The sequence below is a fragment of the Neoarius graeffei genome, chromosome 8, assembly GCF_027579695.1.
Source record: "Neoarius graeffei isolate fNeoGra1 chromosome 8, fNeoGra1.pri, whole genome shotgun sequence".
Lineage (NCBI taxonomy): Eukaryota > Metazoa > Chordata > Actinopteri > Siluriformes > Ariidae > Neoarius > Neoarius graeffei.
In genome coordinates this window covers 81,599,708-81,620,104 of record NC_083576.1, presented here as the reverse complement: position 1 = coordinate 81,620,104, position 20,397 = coordinate 81,599,708, and the positions used below count along the sequence as shown (strand labels likewise).

General features: G+C 40.6%; 1 protein-coding gene across 2 annotated transcripts; it reads left to right on the top strand.

Moving 5' to 3' along the window:
* Window positions 1-7,290: 7,290 nt before the first annotated feature.
* Window positions 7,291-18,631, top strand: LOC132890947 (probable polypeptide N-acetylgalactosaminyltransferase 8). 2 transcript variants are annotated; one of them, XR_009655248.1, is made up of 5 exons: window positions 7,291-7,449; window positions 8,280-8,392; window positions 8,509-8,675; window positions 12,469-12,592; window positions 18,564-18,631. XR_009655248.1 is itself a non-coding variant. In XM_060928344.1 (4 exons), the coding sequence occupies exons 1-4, from the start codon at window positions 7,439-7,441 to the stop codon at window positions 10,899-10,901; spliced, it is 378 nt and encodes a 125-aa protein (XP_060784327.1). In that variant the 5' UTR covers window positions 7,291-7,438; the 3' UTR covers window positions 10,902-11,023. The 2 variants fall into 2 exon arrangements, 1 of the variants encoding a protein (XP_060784327.1); XM_060928344.1 differs by lacking the exons at window positions 12,469-12,592; window positions 18,564-18,631 and adding an exon at window positions 10,815-11,023.
* The last annotated feature ends 1,766 nt before the right edge of the window (window positions 18,632-20,397 follow it).

The following is a 20,397-nucleotide window of genomic DNA, read 5'->3' as shown; positions in this document are numbered from 1 at the left end:
CAACACCTGAGGGCCGTCCTTAGGTCGCTGAGGCGAGCGGGTCTCACAGCCAACCCAAAGAAGTGTGTGATTGGGCGGGTGGATGTACGGTATCTGGGCTTCCACTTGGGCAATGGGCAGGTGCATCCCCATATTAACAAGACAGCAGCAATTGTGGCCTGCCCGAGGCCCAAGACCAAAAAGGGGGTGAGACAGTTCCTGGGGCTGGCTGGCTACTATCGTAGGTTTATACCTAATTATTCGGACGTCACCAGCCCGCTGACTGATCTCACTAAAAAGGGGGCACCAGATCTGGTCCAGTGGACGGAGCAATGCCAGCGGGCTTTCTCTGAGGTAAAGGCTGCACTGTGCGGGGGGCCACTGTTACACTCCCCTGACTTTTCTCTCCCTTTTATGTTACAGACAGATGCATCAGACAGAGGGCTGGGGGCGGTGTTGTCCCAGGAGGTGGAGGGGGAGGACCGTCCAGTGCTGTACATCAGCAGAAAGCTGTCAGTACGCGAGGGGCGCTACAGCACAATCGAAAAGGAGTGCCTCGCGATCAAGTGGGCGGTCCTCGCCCTCTGCTACTACCTGCTGGGACGCCCTTTCACCCTCTGTTCGGACCACGCACCCGTCCAGTAGCTCCACTGCATGAAGGATGCCAACGCGCAGATCACCCATTGGTATCTGGCACTCCAACCCTTTAACTTCAAGGTGATCCACAGGCCGGGGGTGCAGATGGTTGTGGCAGACTTTCTCTCCCGTCGGGGGGAGTCGGCTGCAGGCCGGACGGCTGCCCGGCCTGAGTCGGGCGGTGGGGGTATGTGGCAGTGGGGGCGTGGTCAAGCGCCGGTCTGTGACAGGAGGGCGGAGTCAGGGAAGGTACAGTAAGTGGCAGAATCACTACACTTGATGTCAATTAACCTGTGTTTGTGTGTCTTCCCAGTGGCCGCGCCCTATATAAAGAGAGAGAGAGCAGAGGAAGTGAGCTCTCTCCTGAACCAGATGACTTGTGTGTGTGTGTGTGTGTGTGTGTGTGTGTGTGTGTGTGTGTGTGTATGACTGGGAGAGTCATTTTGTGTCTGAAAAGAACAAATAAACCATAAGTTATGGAACTTTATCCTGGCCTGCCGTCTTTCTGTGCTCCTCCCCCTCCTATGAACTGCCACAAGCGTCTTCACTTGTATTAATAAACACACTTTCTGTACTTACATCCATCTCCCAACCATCTCTGAAAGAATACTTCACATTCCCTGATAAAGAGAATGCACATTCACCTGTTCATACATCATGTTCAGGAACAAACTAATGTTAATGGTGCTGAAACAGACACCGTCAGATGGTGCAGTTGGAGTCTTGTTCTTGGACTTGACTCAGATCAATAGTGGACTCGACTCAAATTTTTTTCATGATGCACTTGACTCGGACTTGAACACTGGAGACTCGAGATTGGACTTGGACTCGAGGTTTTGTGACTCGACTACAACACTACATACAAGATGGTGTTTATGCAATAAATTCATTTTGCAGTCACAAAGGGAAATGCAGCCTGAATGTCATTTCTGGAACAGGAAGTGTGTGAAAATTAGTATTAGCAGGCATTAAGTTGGCAGAAGCATGTTTTTGCCAATTGAAAAACAAATTACAGTGGTGCTTGAAAGTTTGTGAACCCTTTAGAATTTTCTATATTTCTGCATAAATATGACCTAAAACATCATCAGATTTTCACACAAGTCCTAAAAGTAGATAAAGAGAACCCAGTTAAACAAATGAGACAAAAACATTATACTTGGTCATTTATTTATTGAGGAAAATGAGCCAATATTACATATCTGTGAGTGGCAAAAGTATGTGAGCCTCTAGAATTAGCAGTTAATTTGAAGGTGAAATTAGAGTCAGGTGTTTGTCATCCCATTGATTGAAATCAGGTGTGAGTGGGCATCCTGTTTTATTTAAAGAACAGGGATCTATCAAAGTCTGATCTTCACAACACATGTTTGTGGAAGTGTATCATGGCATGAGCAAAGGAGATTTCTGAGGACCTCAGAAAAAATGTTGTTGATGCTCATCAGGATGGAAAAGGTTACAAAACCATCTCTAAAGAGTTTGGACTCCACCAATCCACAGTCAGACAGATTGTGTACAAATGGAGGAAATTCAAGACCATTGTTACCCTCCCCAGGAGTGGTCGACCAACAAAGATCACTCCAAAAGCAAGGCGTGTAATAGTTGGTGAGGTCACAAATAACCCCAGGGTAACTTCTAAGCAACTGAAGGCCTCTCTCACAGTGGCTAATGTTCATGAGTTCACCATCAGGAGAACACTGAACAACAATGGTGTGCATGGCAGGGTTGCAAGGAGAAAGCAACTGCTCTCCAAAAACAACATTGCTGCTCGTCTGCAGTTTGCTAAAGATCACGTGGACAAGCCAGAAGGCTATTGGAAAAATGTTTTGTGGACGGATGAGACCAAAACAGAACTTTTTGGTTTAAATGAGAAGCATTATGTTTGGAGAAAGGAAAACACTGCATTCCAGCATAAGAACCTTATCCCATCTGTGAAACATGTTGGTGGTAGTATCCTGGTTTGGGCCTGTTTTGCTGCATCCGGGCCAGGACGGCTTGCCATCATTGATGGAACAATGAATTCTGAATTATACCAGCGAATTCTAAAGGAAAATGTCAGGACATCTGTCCATGAACTGAATCTCAAGAGAAGGTGGGTCATGCAGCAAGACAACGACCCTAAGCACACAAGTCGTTCTACCAAAGAATGGTTAAAGAAGAATAAAGTTAATGTTTTGGAATGGCCAAGTCAAAGTCCTGACCTTAATCCAATGGAAATGTTGTGGAAGGACCTGAAGCAAGCAGTTCATGTGAGGAAACCCTCCAACATCCCAGAGCTGAAGCTGTTCTGTACAGAGGAATGGGCTAAAATTCCTCCAAGCCGGTGTGCAGGAGTGATCAACAGTTACCGGAAATGTTTAGTTGCAGTTATTGCTGCACAAGGGGGTCACACCAGATACTGAAAGCAAAGGTTCACATACTTTTGCCACTCACAGATATGTAATATTGGCTCATTTTCCTCAATAAATAAATGACCAAGTATAATATTTTTGTCTCATTTGTTTAACTGGGTTCTCTTTATCTACTTTTAGGACTTGTGTGAAATTCTGATGATGTTTTAGGTCATATTTATGAAGAAATATAGAAAATTCTAAAGGGTTCACAAACTTTCAAGCACCACTGTATATTATTTACTAAACATTAACCATAAGAATGTTGATTACAATTACGCAATTTGAAAAGCTTTTCATTCATATATACTTATTAACAGTCTCAGACCTATGGTTGGAAGAATTTTGAAAGCATTTTGATGTTAATTGTCTTTAATCAAGTTATACTGCACTTCCTGTTTCAATTTTACTCTCCCATGAATCATTTTAAAATCTAAGAATATCTGCATATAATTGACAGATTTAAAGATATCTTTAAAATAAATTTAAGGGTTGGTCTTAAAGGTAACTTACAGTTGTGGTCAGAAGTTTACATACAGTGACATGAATGCCATCTTGGATATGAATGTCATGGCAATATTTGGGCTTTCAGTAATTTATTTGAACTGTTCTTTTTCTGTGGCAGAATGATTGTACAGCATACATCTTTAATTAAAAAAAACACTAGAATTTGGTGCACAAGTTTTAATTTTCTTTGGGTTTTCTGAAATCAACACAGGGTCAAAATTATACATACAGGGTCACACACATAATATTTGGGTAAAATGTCTCTTCGCAAGATTCATCTTGACCAAACATTTTTGTTTACCATCAACAAGCTTGTACAGAATTCTGGTTGGATATTTCACGAGTCTTCATGGTAGAATTGGTAAAGTTCAGTTACATTTTTTTTTCTTGGCATGGACTCGATTTATAAGCACGGTCCATATATTTTCAATAAGGTTGAAGTCAGGACTTGTTTTGAGTTTAATGTTAGCCGGCTTTATCCTCCACAACCAGGTCTGATACATGTTTGGGTTCATTGTCCTGTTGTAAGTCCCAAGTCATGTTCAAGTTTCTGATGGTTTATGCTGAAAAATTCCGAGGTAGTCCTCCTTCTTCATTATTCCATCCACTTTGTGCTCCACTGGCAGCAAAACAGCCCCAGAGCATGATGATCCTACCAATACCACCAGCTGGTACAGTGTTCCTCTGTACATGGTGGTCATTGTGGCCAAATAACTCAATCTTTGTCTCATCTGACCATACAGCTTTCCTCCAGAAGGCATTTTCTTTGTCTGTGTGGTCAGCTTCAAACTTTAGTTAAGCTTGAAAGTGTCAATTTTGGAGCATGGGGTTATTTCTTGGATCGCAGCTTCTTAGTCCATGGTGATCTGAACTATAGACAGTGATCCATCATCTTCCAGTTCATGGCAGGGCTGTGCCATGGTGGTTTCCAGGTTGTTCCTGACCATCCAAACCAATTTCTTTTCAGCTGAGGGTGACAGTTTAGGTTTTCTTGAAGCAAAGTGGCTTGGCAAAGTGACTGCACTTCACAATAACTTGGATGCAATTGTTTGAACTGATCTTGGAATTTGCAGTTGTTTAGACATGGCTCCAAGAGACATTCCGGAGTTGTGTATCTGTGATCCTCTTTCTCAGATCTGCACTGAGCTCCTTGGACTTCCCCATTTTACTGTGTGTTCGTCAATTCAATGAGTACTGTAAACAAACCCTTTTTATGAAGGCACAGAGAAGCTACCAGCTGTAGTCAATCATGATCACTAACAGGAAGTTAAGAGACCTCAGTCTTGGCAAGATAAGAGACATTTCGGAAGTTTCAGCACCTCTGAATTAATAATGTGAGTGTATGTAAATGTTTGACCTTGTATGTATAATTTTGACCCTGTATTGATTTCAGAAAACCCAAAGAAAATTAAAACTTGTGCACCAAATTCTAGTGGGTTTTTTTTTCATTAAAGATGTATGCTGTACAATCATTCTGCCACAGAAAAAAAACAGTTCAAAGAAATTACTAAAAGCCCAAATATTGCCATGACATTTATATCCAAGATGACATTTATGTCACTGTATGTAAACTTCTGAGCACAACTGTAAATACACTACAAAATTTAAGAGCTGGTTTTAAAGGTAACTTAAAGACACTACTAAACTTAAGTGTCCTTTAAGGTTTAGATTAAAGTGCTGATGACACGTTTTTGACATCTTTGGCGATGTTTTATAACATAAAAAGTAATTCCCGATGATCCATATATTAATTCACGAAGGCGCCTATTTTACAAGTTATGATAAAAAACATGGCTATTTGGGCAAATTTGACGGGGCTGCAGCACCCAGGAGACGAAAGAGGAGGAGGAGCTATATGACATCAGCGAAAGAACCTTCCTCCTAACTTACCAGTTTGTTGTTGATGCGGCAGGTGTTCAGTTTATCATTATTAGTATTTTTTATTAGACATTATATATATATATATATATATATATATATATATATATATATATATATAGTTATTATGCCTTCGCGTTGTGTTGCCGGCTTTTGCTCCAAAACCCACAAGGATGGGGTAAGTTTATTCAAGTTTCCCAGAGATCCCGAGCTGCATGCGAAGTGGGTGAAGCAAGTCATGCGCACTCGTGACAAGTGGGAGCCCTCACCACCATCCGTCCTGTGCTCTGAACACTTCGATTTGGATTGTTTTGACACCCTTCCCAGCTTTAAAGAATCTCTTGGGTGTTCAGTTCAGCACAAACGTGTGTTGCTACCATCAGCAGTGCCTACAGTATTCCGGAGGGGGTCTACTAGTAGCTATGCCGGATCCAGCAGTCGCCTGGGACAAGGCGACTCCTCCAAAGACAGTCCTCCTGTCAGAACATGTGTTGAGAAACGACATAAGATAAAGGTACGTAGAGCTATAGAGTGCTCCGACATGATGCTAAAAATAGTAACACTGTGGTCTGCGCAGGCATCTTGGAAGTGACTCGCTCCAGAGCGCTCATAGGGTACACATCATAGAGTACACATTCATGAAAATCATAAATATAATCATAAAGTCGGCATGATATCAGCCATGTATTTGCTTGTGAAAGCTTGCGGCTTTCATGTAATTGCCGCCTAGCAACGAGAGGCAAAGGGTAAAGAGGGTAGGCTATCATAGATTCTATTCGGAAGAGATCAATACATGATTGCTTAAAAATTAGGTATTTTAACAATTTGCATCTGTTTTGTGATTATCATGACACTTGTGTGTTATATAGAACTGTATGTCTTATCAGCACATCGATGATCTTCCACCAGAGGCTTTAGCAAGTACTCGTAGCAACACTACACTTTACCCTTTGCCATGCGTTGTTAGGGAATGGTAGCAAGTACCCCGATGACCGACTTCAAGAATATGTAGAAAAAATTTAGAAATTATACTTTCCAAAAGTCATTTGAGCTTAGTGTATTGCATTTCCATTTATATTGTAGGTTCTTGCTGATGTTTTTGCGGAGTATGACGCAGCTGCTGAATCAGAAGCTGCAGAGTTTGTATGTACTAGTTGTGAACATTCACATTATTATCAATCTCATTTATTTAAAATCAGATAAAATCATGCCATCATGATCACTGCTTAAAGTACCAGTATTTGGTTGTTGAAGAGCTAGCACTAGAGAGTTCACCGGCGTTTTCATGCGCCATTTCCATTGAGTAGAACAGCCAGTGAACCGCAGCGTGTTCTTCTGCTGACGTCACAACATGGCCGCGAGCCACGGACCCAGTTTTCTTGTGCTGTGCAATTAAAAGTTGGATATTCGCGTACAACAGCTTCTTTTCACGTAATTATAACAGAAATCTAACATGTTTGCCATGTTGTATAGTTTATTTAAGAAATTGCATAGAGTCATGTTCGTGTCATCAGCACTTTAAATGCAATTAAATTCACATTTTCACCGATTGCTTGTTACTTATGTACTTGCATCTCTTAGATGCCTCACCACAGTTCCATACAAACATTTCAAACTCAATGGAAGGAATTACAACTGGAGCTTTTTTCCTTGAGGAAGCATCAGACTATGACACTTTTAAGCTTAAAAGAGTTATGTGTCAGTGGCCGAAATGCATCCAAAATAAGTCTTAATATTTTAAATATTTCAAGTCTATTTTTCATTAAATTCATCCTTATATTTTTCACCCTAAATATGACAAATTTAGATACACAGCTGTGCTTGGATCAAGGTCCTGTACCAGGTCATGTTCCTGTCGCCTATGGATGCCACTATTGTAGCGGTCGCCGAGTGTTTGTTTCCCTCATTATCGCTCACTCGGTGCCGCCATTTTGAATTCTCTCCCATGATGCTTTGCACCACTTCCTGTAAGAACTGGCGCCAAAACAGAAGAACTGAACACAACTTGAGATGTTTTCCTAACTTAAAGATGAATCTAGCACCTGTATATTGATATGCCCACAAGGTGAGTGTGTAGTAGAATGCAGATTATATGTCCAAGATTGTGTATTGTCTTAAAACAGTGTATTTGCATTGAATTATGTGTTTAAATGGGCAATGTGTGTCTCAATCTATGACAGTGTACTGTATCTAAACCAAGAGTCCTTGTATAGGTTGCTACTACTCTCTGTTGTTTTGATACAGAAACTGTGTTTTATACAGAAAATTTATTGTGTATAAAGGGTTGCATAGTTAGTGCAGTTTTCTTGCCAAAGAGTTATGCGTTTGACACTGTGTTCAGTTAATATCCAAGCCATTTCAAGACAATACGAAAGCAAGGAGTCATAAGTTTGGTGCTGTATTTAATACATAGTCAAGCCCCTTTTTGTCAGTAACAAGGCAGAGTCACAAGCTTGGTGCTGTATTTCATTTAAATTTAATATCATTTTAAGTTTATGAAGGCAAACTGTAGATAGTTCAAAATGGTGCATAGCTTTTACTTTATTGATATAACTTAGTCAGTTATAGATGCCTATAAATCTAAGTTATTTGGAAGGATTTTATTGTTTACATTGTGTGTTCTAGTAAAGATAGATAGTAACAAGGTTAAACATATCAACTGATACGAGAAAACAAGAAGGAAAAGAGTCTGTAATTCAAACCTTGTAGCATTTTAATGGTCTAACTAGTCTTTGAATCTATTATATTTTAATGTTATATTGGTTGTTTACACTATATAACCTACAGTCTTTCAACTCGACTAGTTTTGAATCTCAGGTTACCTTGTATTTTTGATAGTTTATTTTATTCTTTACAAGGATTGATTAACTAAGTTTCTTTTTTTTGTATTTGTAGTTTTCACGGCGTTTACAAGCGAAGGTGTAACGAACGTACAAATAAAAATACCTTCAACGTCAGTGGACTTCCGACTTATCTATACGGGTTGCTACAACTATTATGGTCCTTAGGTGAGTACCTGTCATGATAGCTGCACCTGTCAAACTGTGCAACAACCATCATTTGTCACTCTGCACACACACACCCACTGGCATACAAACACGGATCTCTCTGTTTGTTTTAACAGAATACCTTTTACCGAGAAACGGCGAATTGTACATAGGTGGGATCAAGTCTCATAAATACAATGACAACAGGTGTCTGGTGGATCCTGGAACAGGAAATGTGCCTGGTTTATACCCATGCAAAGAGGCACTGATGAAGAATATGAGCATTTACTGGGATTTTAAACAGGTGCTGTAAATCATTAATCTGAGTGTTTGCTACTTCTTATGTTTTTGCAATTTAATAACCCTGCAAGAATTTTATGCACTTTTTTAAAAAAATCTTTAGCATGTATCTTAGTATGTAAGTCTAGAGAGGTGTTAAAGGTACTGTAATCCCGAGTTCATATTGAAAAATGCATATGAAAGTTCCAAAAAAATGTACCATGAAGGGCAACAACCCAGGGACAAGAACACATTTTGTTTCAAATTTTGCAGATGGTCATTTTAAGCGTATTTGTGGCTCATCATCATCATAATTTTATCATCATTATTTTATGTGGGTTCCTACTTTGTTAGCAGTAATAAATATAGAAATATTTCAGTTATTCCGTGAAATCAAGTCATATATGAGATGATAGCCGACGAGGAGCATAGCACTGAGTTAGCTATAAGCCATGTACAACGAGATTGAGTGGAATAACTGTTTTATTCTATCCACATTCACTGGATTTTGAGAAACTGAGCATTTTTTTTTTTGCAAATTCGATAAATAGAAACTTTATACGAAATGTCTGACAAAATCATTTCCGCTTAGAATTTAAACAAACCGGTGAAATGACGGGAGTAATTTGTGAAAAAATGCTATAATAATAATTATTGAAAAATAAAAATATCTTCTTACCATCAAATACTTTCATTCCATATTTTGTTGCTTTTTTGGGGGGGGGGGGGTTCAGGTAGAGTTTTTATTTTGTCCTCAGTTGGTTCAGTAACATGCTCCACCATTTTTTCTTCTTCTTCTTCAGGGTTATTTGGTGGTTGGTAAACCAACTTAAGGGTGCCTTACCACAACCAACTTGGCTGGAGTGTGAAACAGGAGATATTGGGGGGACTATATTCCTTTCGCCGTTTCTGCTTCTTTTAAATACTTGATAAAGTGATATATCTGACTTGATGTGCTCCACCATTTTGTTTTTCTCTACTCACGGTATATGAACTGATATCTTAGTAGTAGAGTAGCCAATCAGAGCACGTGATTGCTCATATCCAGTGAATGTAGATAGAATAATATTAGCTTTTGTGTAATATAAATCATACATGTAACAAATACAAAGTTAAAAGTAGACGGCCTTTCGATTTCATAAAATTGGTGAAATTTAGTTCCCTCTGAAATTTGGCCATTGTGATGTGTATTTCTGTAATATCTCAAAAAAAAAAAAACAGGCCATTCTGTGGCTGGGAAGTTATTTAATTTGAGGGGATTCCTGAGCAAATAATCGCTCACGTCATGCAGTCAAGCAGACAGAGGAAGTTTGTGTGCGCATGCGCACGCTTACCTTAGTCGTCATCATCTTCATCTTTTAGGTTTTACGGCAGCTGGCATTGCATTACTGCCATCTTCATGTTTACCTTTGACCGTGCACTGACAGTTCCATCATTCTGTCACTAAACGAACCCTGATCACACCGAGGTGCTCGCTGACCGCCGATATTTATTAGTTTGGTCCTGTATTTCCTTTCCTTCGTATATAACATTACGTCTTTTCTTCTCACTTTCCATTATTGTAGTCGGTCTTTCACGTTTCATTCATACACTCGCGTCCTCCATTTTTCTCTCCTGCCTCAAATTTGTATCCCACAATGCCTTGTGCGAATGGGGAAAGCCCACCATGTGATGCATGACGTACTAGCTTGAATTGGGTCATGGTGAAGCAGGAAAAAATAGTGGAGAATTTAAGGCCACATGGCTCTAAATTCATTAATTGTTCTATTTTTTAAAAACCTAAACATTGGAAATCTGTGATTCAAATTCAGTAGCTTTCGGTCCACTAAACAAAAATAATTGGGTGTCGGCGAAAATTCTTTTTATGACTTACACTTGAAAAATAGTCTACCTTTAAACAGACAGAAACCATTTTAAAAATATTTAAGTGTAAATGAGTATCATATATATATCTATAAACATTACCAAATTCTATTTAAAAATATAATTACAGTTACTGAGTCTGTTGTTAATGTATTTAGTGGTGTCATATTGTTAGAACTTTTAGAAAAGAAAAATTAAAATGAACTGTAGGTAAATTAACGGTCATTAAACGAGACAAAATAATTGCCTACAAATGTAAGCATTTTCTCGACTATACTCATCATTGCTCTGTTGATTGCAGGGTGGTCAACTGCACAACCGAAACACAAACAGATGTGTGCAAATAGATCATCATGCTCTTGTTCTTCAAAACTGCTCAGGACAATGATGGGAAATTAAATATATTGTCAAACCCTTTTGATGGTTTTCCTATCTTATTTCCATTCCAAGTCAGTTTCTCTACCTGCACAATGTTCATGTAAAACTCAGTTGTAATTCTGTAAATCCCTACAAGCGTACAAGAATTCTAAACATAGGATCTTCAGTATGAACAATTCTACTGTCATGTTTTTATGAATTATTTATAAGAAATCCTTTATATTTACAATAAATAATTATCAAGTCAAGTCAACTTTATTGTCAAATATGCTATACATGCTCAACATACAGCACAGATGAAATTTTAGTCCTCTCTGACCCACGGTGCAAACAGGCAATGCAATAAATAAAAATAGAATAACTGAAATAAACAGTATAAACACTCTAGATAAGAAATAGACATAGACTAAACACTCACACACACACATTCCTTGAACAGAACGTCCTGGAGCGTTTTATTTTTCTTTATAAAACAACAATTTGCCTACAGTGGTCGAAATACTTTTTTCCAGTGTTCTGCAATATTGCAGAATGTCAAAATTTTGTTCTGCAATTTGGAAATATTTTCTGCAAATGCACAAGCCTCTATACTACATCCTTCTCAACCTAATAATGCCTATATTTACATCATATCTAGCTTTACAACTCATAGCATTACTGTAATTCTTTATTCTCTCACTCTATTTTTAAGTTCAGTCTTCACAGATCCTTCTCTGCAGCAAAGTTATCATTCCATGATACCTCCACAGGTCTTTCATCCCCCTCGCCCTGACACTACGGGCTACTAGAACTTGAAGTATACCAACTAATTCATAAATGTATTAGTTATCACACCCACACATTATCCTTCCACACAACATACTAATAAAGGTATCACCACAATAAAAAATAGAACACAACTATTCTTCAAGAAACAAAACATTCATTTTCATGTTACATTTTGTCAAGATTAAGTTTCTAGCTTGAACAATAGATTGTTACCCAATATGTACTTCATTCACAGTGTTTGCATCTGCAACCTGTAGTTTTAAATTGAAAGCAAGGTTTCAATTCTACATTCTGTTACATTTTACAATGATGCAAAGAATTGATGCCATTATGGAATAAAACCCAACTGGCAAATGGAAAGACGTTTGGGTTCATGGTGTTTGCCTGGCTTCTAAAGTGCAAGGTCATGAACTGAACTGAGAATGACTGCAGGGGCTTCACTGCTCTAAACTAACAACAGAGAACTGGGTACAAACTAATCATGGCAGAACTGAGAGCTACAGAACTACTGAGAGCTACAGAACTGAACCTATGAGCTTCATCTTACAGGGCAACGGTTTTACTTTGTGCTAGTCTGCACCACAGGCAAGACCGCACTCATAAAAAAAAATAGAACATGTACACAAAACATGTATTAGTGTAGCTTGGTATGAGAAAACAAAATATTCAAAAGTATCTATAAATAAAGGTAAAACACTGTTGCTGTCTTCAAAAGGGATATATCATCAGTATAATTTTGCATGATTCAACAATACAATATATACAAACCTATACAATTTACCAATATATATGTATGTGTGACCCCACAGAGTGAATTGAAGGGTCTTGGCTAAAGTGTTTGACTACGCCACCTGTGGCCTTGCACCACAAGAGATAATTGTACCACAGTATTTCCCCAGACCAGGTTTTAGACAAGAGGGCTCTCCCACACAGGTAAGTAAGTGAATACAGAGACGTGAGGTTTCAGTCTAAATAATGTCAATATTTATTGAAAAATAAACAGTAAAACAATATTAAAATGCACTTTGATTTATTGGATAAAACAGACAAGGCAAGTTATGACGACGGTAAAAAAAAAAAGAAAAGAAATATGGCACACGAGGGGGAAAGTAAGGGCTGCCACCTGGATTAACAATACTATGTATTAGCAATATAGACTAGAGCAGCTTCAAAGGTTGGTTACCCATCCTGGAAAGGTGAGGCTGACACACCAAACATGCTCTGGGTTTCCTGTGCCTACCTACACACACATGGGAAGATACTCAACCGCACACACAGCACAGATACTGCAAAAAGGTGATCACAGCAAACAGTGAGGTGCTCGTTACCACTACAAATAGGTGAGGTGCATGAAGAGGATGACTCAGATCCGGCGACCTGCCCCATGGAACTGCCCAGGCTATAGAAAGATCAAGAAGGGTAAGGTAAAACCAACAGTTCGAATCAAACAGCAGCTGAAAATAGCCAGACCAGTTACTAGTGGTGGCAGCCAGTACTTCCCCCACAGCCAACAGCGTTAGACCAACACGTCTACAGCAGCAGCAAACACAAAAAAGGCACACCTAAGCATAGGCTGGAGTGGAGTCAGAAAGACACAAAATAAAAAAAAATCCAAAGTAATACAAGAAAGGTCAAATACTAAGGGCAATAACTGAACTCACACACGCACAAAGTTAGGCTAAGCCAGGGGTTTTCTAGTCTGGCTAACGCGACTTCAAAGCTCTACGAGCTATTGGTCTGGCCAAGATATTAAGCCCAACCATTTCCCAGAGCCCGTGGTTGACCCGCCTCCCTGAAATGCCTCAGTTTGCTACTGGTCGAAGCCAGAAAAGGCTGTGATGAAGCTTAAACCAATCACATCACTCTTTCCTCTGACGTATGTGACGCGACGGAAACTGCGGGGCTAACTGGTAGATTAAACTCTTACCGAAGCCGGTCGGGAGCAAGGCGAAAGCGTCCTTCCTTTCAATAAATACCTCCAGGGCTGCTCTTTGCTCCGTTTTCAATGAGAACTTCCCGTTGAATACTTTCAATACAGCATCTACTGCTGTGTTAAAGGCTTGCCGCTGCTCCATGTTCGTGATGTGAATGAAGCGGTTCCGGCATAGATTCTGTAAACAATCTATGGCTTCCGGTCGCAGTTCTACTACGTCACTGCCTTGAACACGCCTCTACCCAGGGCCATTGGAGATGCTCAAAGTTGACTGATTCCCGATTTTTCGGGATCTTGGAAGAGCTGTAGATAGCTTGCCTGGCCAGACTAATGGCCCTTTTCCACTACCCTTTTTCAGCTCACTTCAGCTCACTTCAGCCCGACACGGCTCGCGTGTCGACTACCTCAGAGCAGCACGACTCAGCTCGCTTCAGCCCTGCTCATCCCCCAAAACTTGCACGGTTTTGGAGTGGAGCTGAAGCGAGCCAAACCGAGCTGAGTGGGGCTGGGGGCGTGAGGAGACACTCCCCTGTGCACTGATTGGTGAGGAGGAGTGTCCTCACATGCCCACATACGCCCCGCGAGCACGCTGGGATCTGTAAACACCGTAAACCCGGAAGAAGAAGAATTACGAATTACGAGAATTTCTGAAGCCTTATGCACCTCGCCTCATCTATACGCTCTTGCCAGTATCTGTTGGCGTTGTTGGTGACAACAAGCCACAGCACCAAGACCAGCAACACTAACGACTCCATGTCCTCCATGTTTATTGTTTACTATCCGGGTCGTGAGACTACCGCTTAAAAGGTCACTGATGTCACTGTTTGCGCCGCCTAACGACATCACATGACGTCCGCCCACTTTCGCTAACTCCACCCAATGTGTCCACCCACTTCCAGCCAGCACGGTTCAGCGCGGTTGTAGTCGAAATGCAACTCCAACAGCCCCGCTCAGCTCGACTCAGCCCAACTCAGCACGGCACTGCTCAGCCCAACTCAGCCGCGTTGGTAGTGGAAAAGCGGCATAAGCTTGCAACAGGCCCTCGTGTTGCGTCACGCTTAGGATGGGCGGGCCCAGGCCAGGGGTTTTCAAAGTGTGGGAGAGTCAGCCCCCCCTCAGAGAGCAAATAAACAACAGCACCCCCCCTACAATTTTTGTTGTTGCTATACTTAATGTTCCGTTCGTATTTTTAAAAAATGGGTTGTTGTACACATTTTTCTTTTTTTCTTTTTCACATTTTAAACATCTGTGCTTTTTAAAACATCTTGTTTTACACATTTTAAACATATCATAGCATCGTTAGCTAGCACCTCTTGGCAGACAACACACTGTGGCAGTGGAGCATCTTCAGATCCAGTCCATGAAAATCCAAACTTTAAATAATCGTGGTCATACTTCCTTCTTTTTTCAGTCCCCCCAGGATTTTGCAGGCCTTTTTTGTGATTGTTGCAGGCTAAAATGTCTGATGTTGCGGGGGGGTTCCAAAAAATTGCGATGAAAGTTGTGGTGTTTTTTAGGTTTTTGTTACGATTACATTGCAGGAGGAAGTGAAAGTTGCGAGAAATTGTTGCGATTTTCTCTTTTTGTGATAAAATTGAGTGATATGTTATATTAAGTTATTACTGAAAAACTATTGATAAAAAAAAACAAAGACACTGAGAAATGGTCCTATAAATATCTTAACCAATATAAAAGATTACCAGGACTACAAAAATGCAGAAAAATAGGCTTTACTTATCCAAATGCACCTGCTGGTTCAAAAGTTAAAGTACATAGAACCTCACAGCACAACATGAAGTTACCTTAAAATATAATATAAATGCCTCAGCTTTCATGTAAAAAAAAAACGATTAATACTAGTACTGTGTGCAGGCAGTCTCTCCTGAAGACTAAATTAAACAATAATTATAAACTAATAAAATAAATGGCTCAGGCTTCATAGAAGAAAAAAAAACAATTTGAACAAAATCTCACAGCATGATGCTGAAGCTGCCTAAACAATGGAAAATAAAATACCATTTTGGCAAAAATGTTGGCATCCATTAATTTCTTGTATTAAGTAAAAAAAATAATGTAAAGTGCACACAGTCCTTCACTGTAAACATAACACACTTTCAGTAACAGAATTTAAGCCTATATAAACACTGACTCGCACATCATGCAATGTTGCCAGATACTGCTGACATTTTCCAGTCCAAAATATGTTCAAAGCCCACCAAAATGCACTTGAAACCGCCCAATCTGGCAACACTGCGCGCATGCTGCTTCTCTTGAACATATACACGGTAGTTTGTCGATGTCACCTCAAGACGACGCCAACGATTGGTCAAATTTGCGGGAAAGTTGTGGTGATTGGATATAATTGCAACACCGCCCTGAATTTGCGGGGATTGGTTGAATTTGTGTTGAAGTTGCAAATCGCAACATCCTGGAGGATCTGGTTTTTTGCTTGGCCCAGACTCTGCCTCCTCATTCACTGTAGCTTTAGGTACTAAAAATCGATCCATTTTGTCTCTGGCAAAGGCTAGCTGAAGTTCGCTAAATGTCCGCAATAGTAACTTATGCCGCTTTTCCACTACCAACGCGGCTGAGTTGGGCTGAGCCATGCCGTGCTGAGTCGAGCTGAGCCGTGCCGTGCTGAGTCGAGCTGAGCGGGGCTGTTGGAGTTGCATTTTGACTACAACTGCGCTGAACCGTGCTGGCTGGAAGTGGGTGGACACATAGGGTGGAGTTAGCGAAAGTGGGTGGACGTCATGTGATGTCGTTAGGCGGCGCAAACAGTAACATCAGTGACCTTTTAAGCGGTAGTCTCACGACCCGGATAGTAAACAATAAACATGGAGGACATGGAGTCGTTAATGTTGCTGGTCTTGGTGCTGTGGCTTGTTGTCACCAACAACGCCAACAGATACTGGCAAGAGCGTATAGATGAGGCGAGGCACATAAGGCTTCAGAAATTCTCGTAATTCGTAATTCTTCTTCTTCCGGGTTTACGGTGTTTACAGATCCCAGCGTGCTCGCAGGGCGTGTGTGGGCATGTGAGGACACTCCTCCTCACCAATCAGTGCACAGGGGAGTGTCTCCTCACGCCCCTAGCCCCACTCGGCTCGGTTTGGCTCGCTTCAGCCCCACTCCAAAACCGTGCGAGTTTTGGGTGCTGAGTAGGGCTGAAGCGAGCTGAGTCGTGCTGCTCTGAGGTAGTCGAAACGCGAGCCGTGTCGGGCTGAAGTGAGCTGAAGTGAGCTGAAGTGAGCTGAAAAAGGGTAGTGGAAAATGGCCATTATTCTGGTTTATTTTTCCTCACGTTGCACCCCCCCAAAGAACTCTGGCGCCCCCCGGGGGAGGCGCGCCCCACACTTCGAAAAGCCCTGGGCTAGGCAAAGCAGCAGTGGCATCACTCTGATGGAACAAGCAACAGTTAGATGCATGGTCACAAGTGTGCTTACAAGTTAAAAAGGTTCACATTTCTAGGAGTGCTCACACAATGTTATTTTAAAAAAATCACAGTTAAGAGTCACACAATGTTAATATCACCCAGGTAAAAGTAGTCACACAACAATAAGAATGTTCACACACCTAGCACATACCGGTATGAACTAGACGTAAACAAACATTCTGATTTACCTCCATGCATCAGACTCAGACACAAACAATAGCGTCAGGCATCCCAAGCAGTCACAATGTTCAGTGTGCTACCGGAACTTTTGTCAAGACCACAAGCGGCAGAGTGCTCCCAGCGTCCTCTGGACCAAACCTTCGGTAGTTCAACACTACCCGGAAGCGTTAGATGGTGTACTGCGGATCACCTCCAATAAAAGCAGCGAGGACCGAAGCAGAAATGTGAAAAACCAGGGCTTGTGTGTGACCTGCCGGTGAGTGCAGTTTTATAGATGTAATGCTAATCATAAATGAATAGCCACTGACCTGCTACCTGGGAGTGTGTCAACTAGGTGCAGACCTACAGTGGCTGCAGGAGGACAACCTACCGAAAGATACCGGTTACATATGCAAGATAAGAACTAGTCAGCAGCGACCATCTTCATTTTTGTCACCCTCGCGGACGCGCGATCTGTCGCTGTTGTTGTTGGAGCCACGCTGGCCGCCGGTTTTGCCGAGATACGACAAAATCGTCTTTGTTTTCTTGGCGTTTTTGTCGGACTCTTGCCCTGAAGAAACAATCCTCTTCTTGAGAGCCATGTTTGTTGTGCTGCATTGAATTCTGGGAAATGCATGGCGGAAACTGCCGAACACTGTCGAGGTATTTGTCGGGTCCTCCCGGCGGATATTAAAAGTGACGAAATCTTACATCGGAAAATGGCAACTGCCCTTATTTGGTTGTTGTCGCTTTTCTTCGGTATTACGTAAATATTGCTAAACTTTGACATGGAAAACGCCATCAGGTTCGCGCGGCACAGGTTTCAGTTTATTTACAACGCCGCTAGTTTGGTAAATTGAGAACCATTGAATCCCGAGCCTGATTTTTTCATTCTGCAAAATTGCAGGTTGTTTAATTTTTCTTCTGCAATCTTGAAAATCATTCTGCAAAATGCAGACTGCAGACGGGTATTTCGAACACTGGCCTATGATTGTAATTTTTTATTTATTAATGAACATCACCTTTTATTTTACATTTAATGTTGAAATGTCCACAAAACAGGTCAGTTCTTCAAGCAGCTACAGTATAAACATTACTTCCTTCACTAGTATCTCTTTTTTCTTTCTTTCACATAAAATTATTAAGATTAAAACAACAACAACAAACCCAGTTTTTCATGTTATTGAGAAATTGCTAAGCACAAAGCCATCTATCATGAAGACATTCCTGTGGCAGAAAAACCTAAAGTTACTGAAAGGTTCTGAGTGCAAAGTTGAATTCTGGGCGAAATGTTCTATTTCTGTTGCTGTTGGAATTTTGAGATGTTTTGCTGCTGCACACGCACACTGTGTATCCTGTGTTTAAATGTTTTGCAGAGATAAAAAGCGTCCCGCATTTTACGATTCTGGAGATTGCCGAAGCAAGCGAGCAACAATATCACGTGACCATTGTGGGGCGTGTTTGACCTACTTGTAACCAAAACAAGTCGGCGTGGGGAAACGTGGTGGATTCCGCTCTCCCTCCAGCTAAAAGCCAGAAGAAAAGAAAAGGAAAGCCTGCTTAGTGAGTGCAACTGCAAAATAGAGCAAGGTTAGATGACTTACCATTTTTCTGGACCAATAACTAAATCATTCTCGCTAGTGCTTAGCTATCTTAGCCTTAGAATGCATGGGCTCGACTCCATGGTAGTGAATCTGGAGTTATACACAAAGTTTTGATCTTACAAAGAAAGAAACGATAACACAAAAGCAGTCACAGAGAAAGATATATTCATCTTTTATTTCACGGATCAATTCACAAATGTCAACCACAAATTACATCCCTGCGACTCAAAACTCTCCGAGGTCGATGCAGAGTCACAATGTTTTTTGCACGTCGCCATCTTGGTGTGGTGTAGTTCCATAGTTATGATAATTAGTTCAAGCTCCTCGTGTTCGGCTGTTTCCATAGGGCCATACTATTTACATCAGGAAGTAGGAAAACTGTCCCAAAATGGAGAAAAGCGACCTTCAGGACATCAAAATGATTACATCTCATCCACATGATCCTGTTCTTGTGAGACAGAGGAAAATGTTTTGTACAATAATTTTTTTTTTTTTAAATTTCAGATGACTTTGCAGTCAGCACCTTTTAAAGTTAAAGCTCTGATTGTTCCTGAAACTGCTGATACTGGAGACTCCTTCCATAAATGTTACCTGAATGTCTCTTCAGAGAAAACGTCATCACATCGATTATTATATCCATCTTTGTTAAATAAGTGTTTTTAATATTTATTTTAGAGATTATGTACAGCGTCTGTCATACAAGTGAATGAGCTGTTACTACAGAAGCAATCATGTTAGAACTCATTAATGTGATTTCCCTGAGAAGAAAAGGATTTCACTGTGCTGTAATGTACACAGTCTGTGACAAATAAAGGCTGCTTCTTATTTTGTTTGAGTTCAAAAATTGAAATAAGTCCTTGCAAAAGTATTTTTGTATGGGTTTTTGTGTGAAACTTGATATCATATATTCAGATTTTTTTTAAACTACATCTATAATTGTTATTGAGTAGGCCTACATACACGCTGCTGCAGTCGGTATCCAGTTACAGTGGTGCTTGAAAGTTTGTGAACCCTTTAGAATTTTCTATATTTCTGCATAAATATGACCTAAAACATCATCAGATTTTCACACAAGTCCTAAAAGTAGATACAGAGAACCCAGTTAAACAAATGAGACAAAAATATTATACTTGGTCATTTATTTATTGAGGAAAATGATCCAATATTACAGATCTGTGAGTGGCAAAAGTATGTGAACCTTTGCTTTCAATATCTGGTGTGACCCCCTTGTACAGCAATAATTGCAACTACACATTTCTGGTAACTGTTGATCAGTCCTGCACACCGGCTTGGAGGAATTTTAGCCCATTCCTCCGTACAGAACAGCTTCAACTCTGGGATGTTGGTGGGTTTCCTCACATGAACTGCTCGCTTCAGGTCCTTCCACAACATTTCCATTGGATTAAGGTCAGGACTTTGACTTGGCCATTCCAAAACATTACCTTTATTCTTCTTTAACCATTTTTGGTAGAATGACTTGTGTGCTTAGGGTCATTGTCTTGCTGCATGACCCACCTTTTCTTGAGATTCAGTACATGGACAGATGTCCTGACATTTTCCTTTAGAATTCGCTGGTATAATTCAGAATTCATTGTTCCATCAATGA

Bases quoted from the DNA above. Each gene is read 5' to 3' on its own strand.
- LOC132890947 (XM_060928344.1), top strand. The intron at 8,393-8,508 runs GTGAGTACCTGT...TTGTTTTAACAG, and splicing joins ACAACTATTATGGTCCTTAG to AATACCTTTTACCGAGAAAC. The intron at 8,676-10,814 runs GTGCTGTAAATC...TGTTGATTGCAG, and splicing joins TTTACTGGGATTTTAAACAG to GGTGGTCAACTGCACAACCG.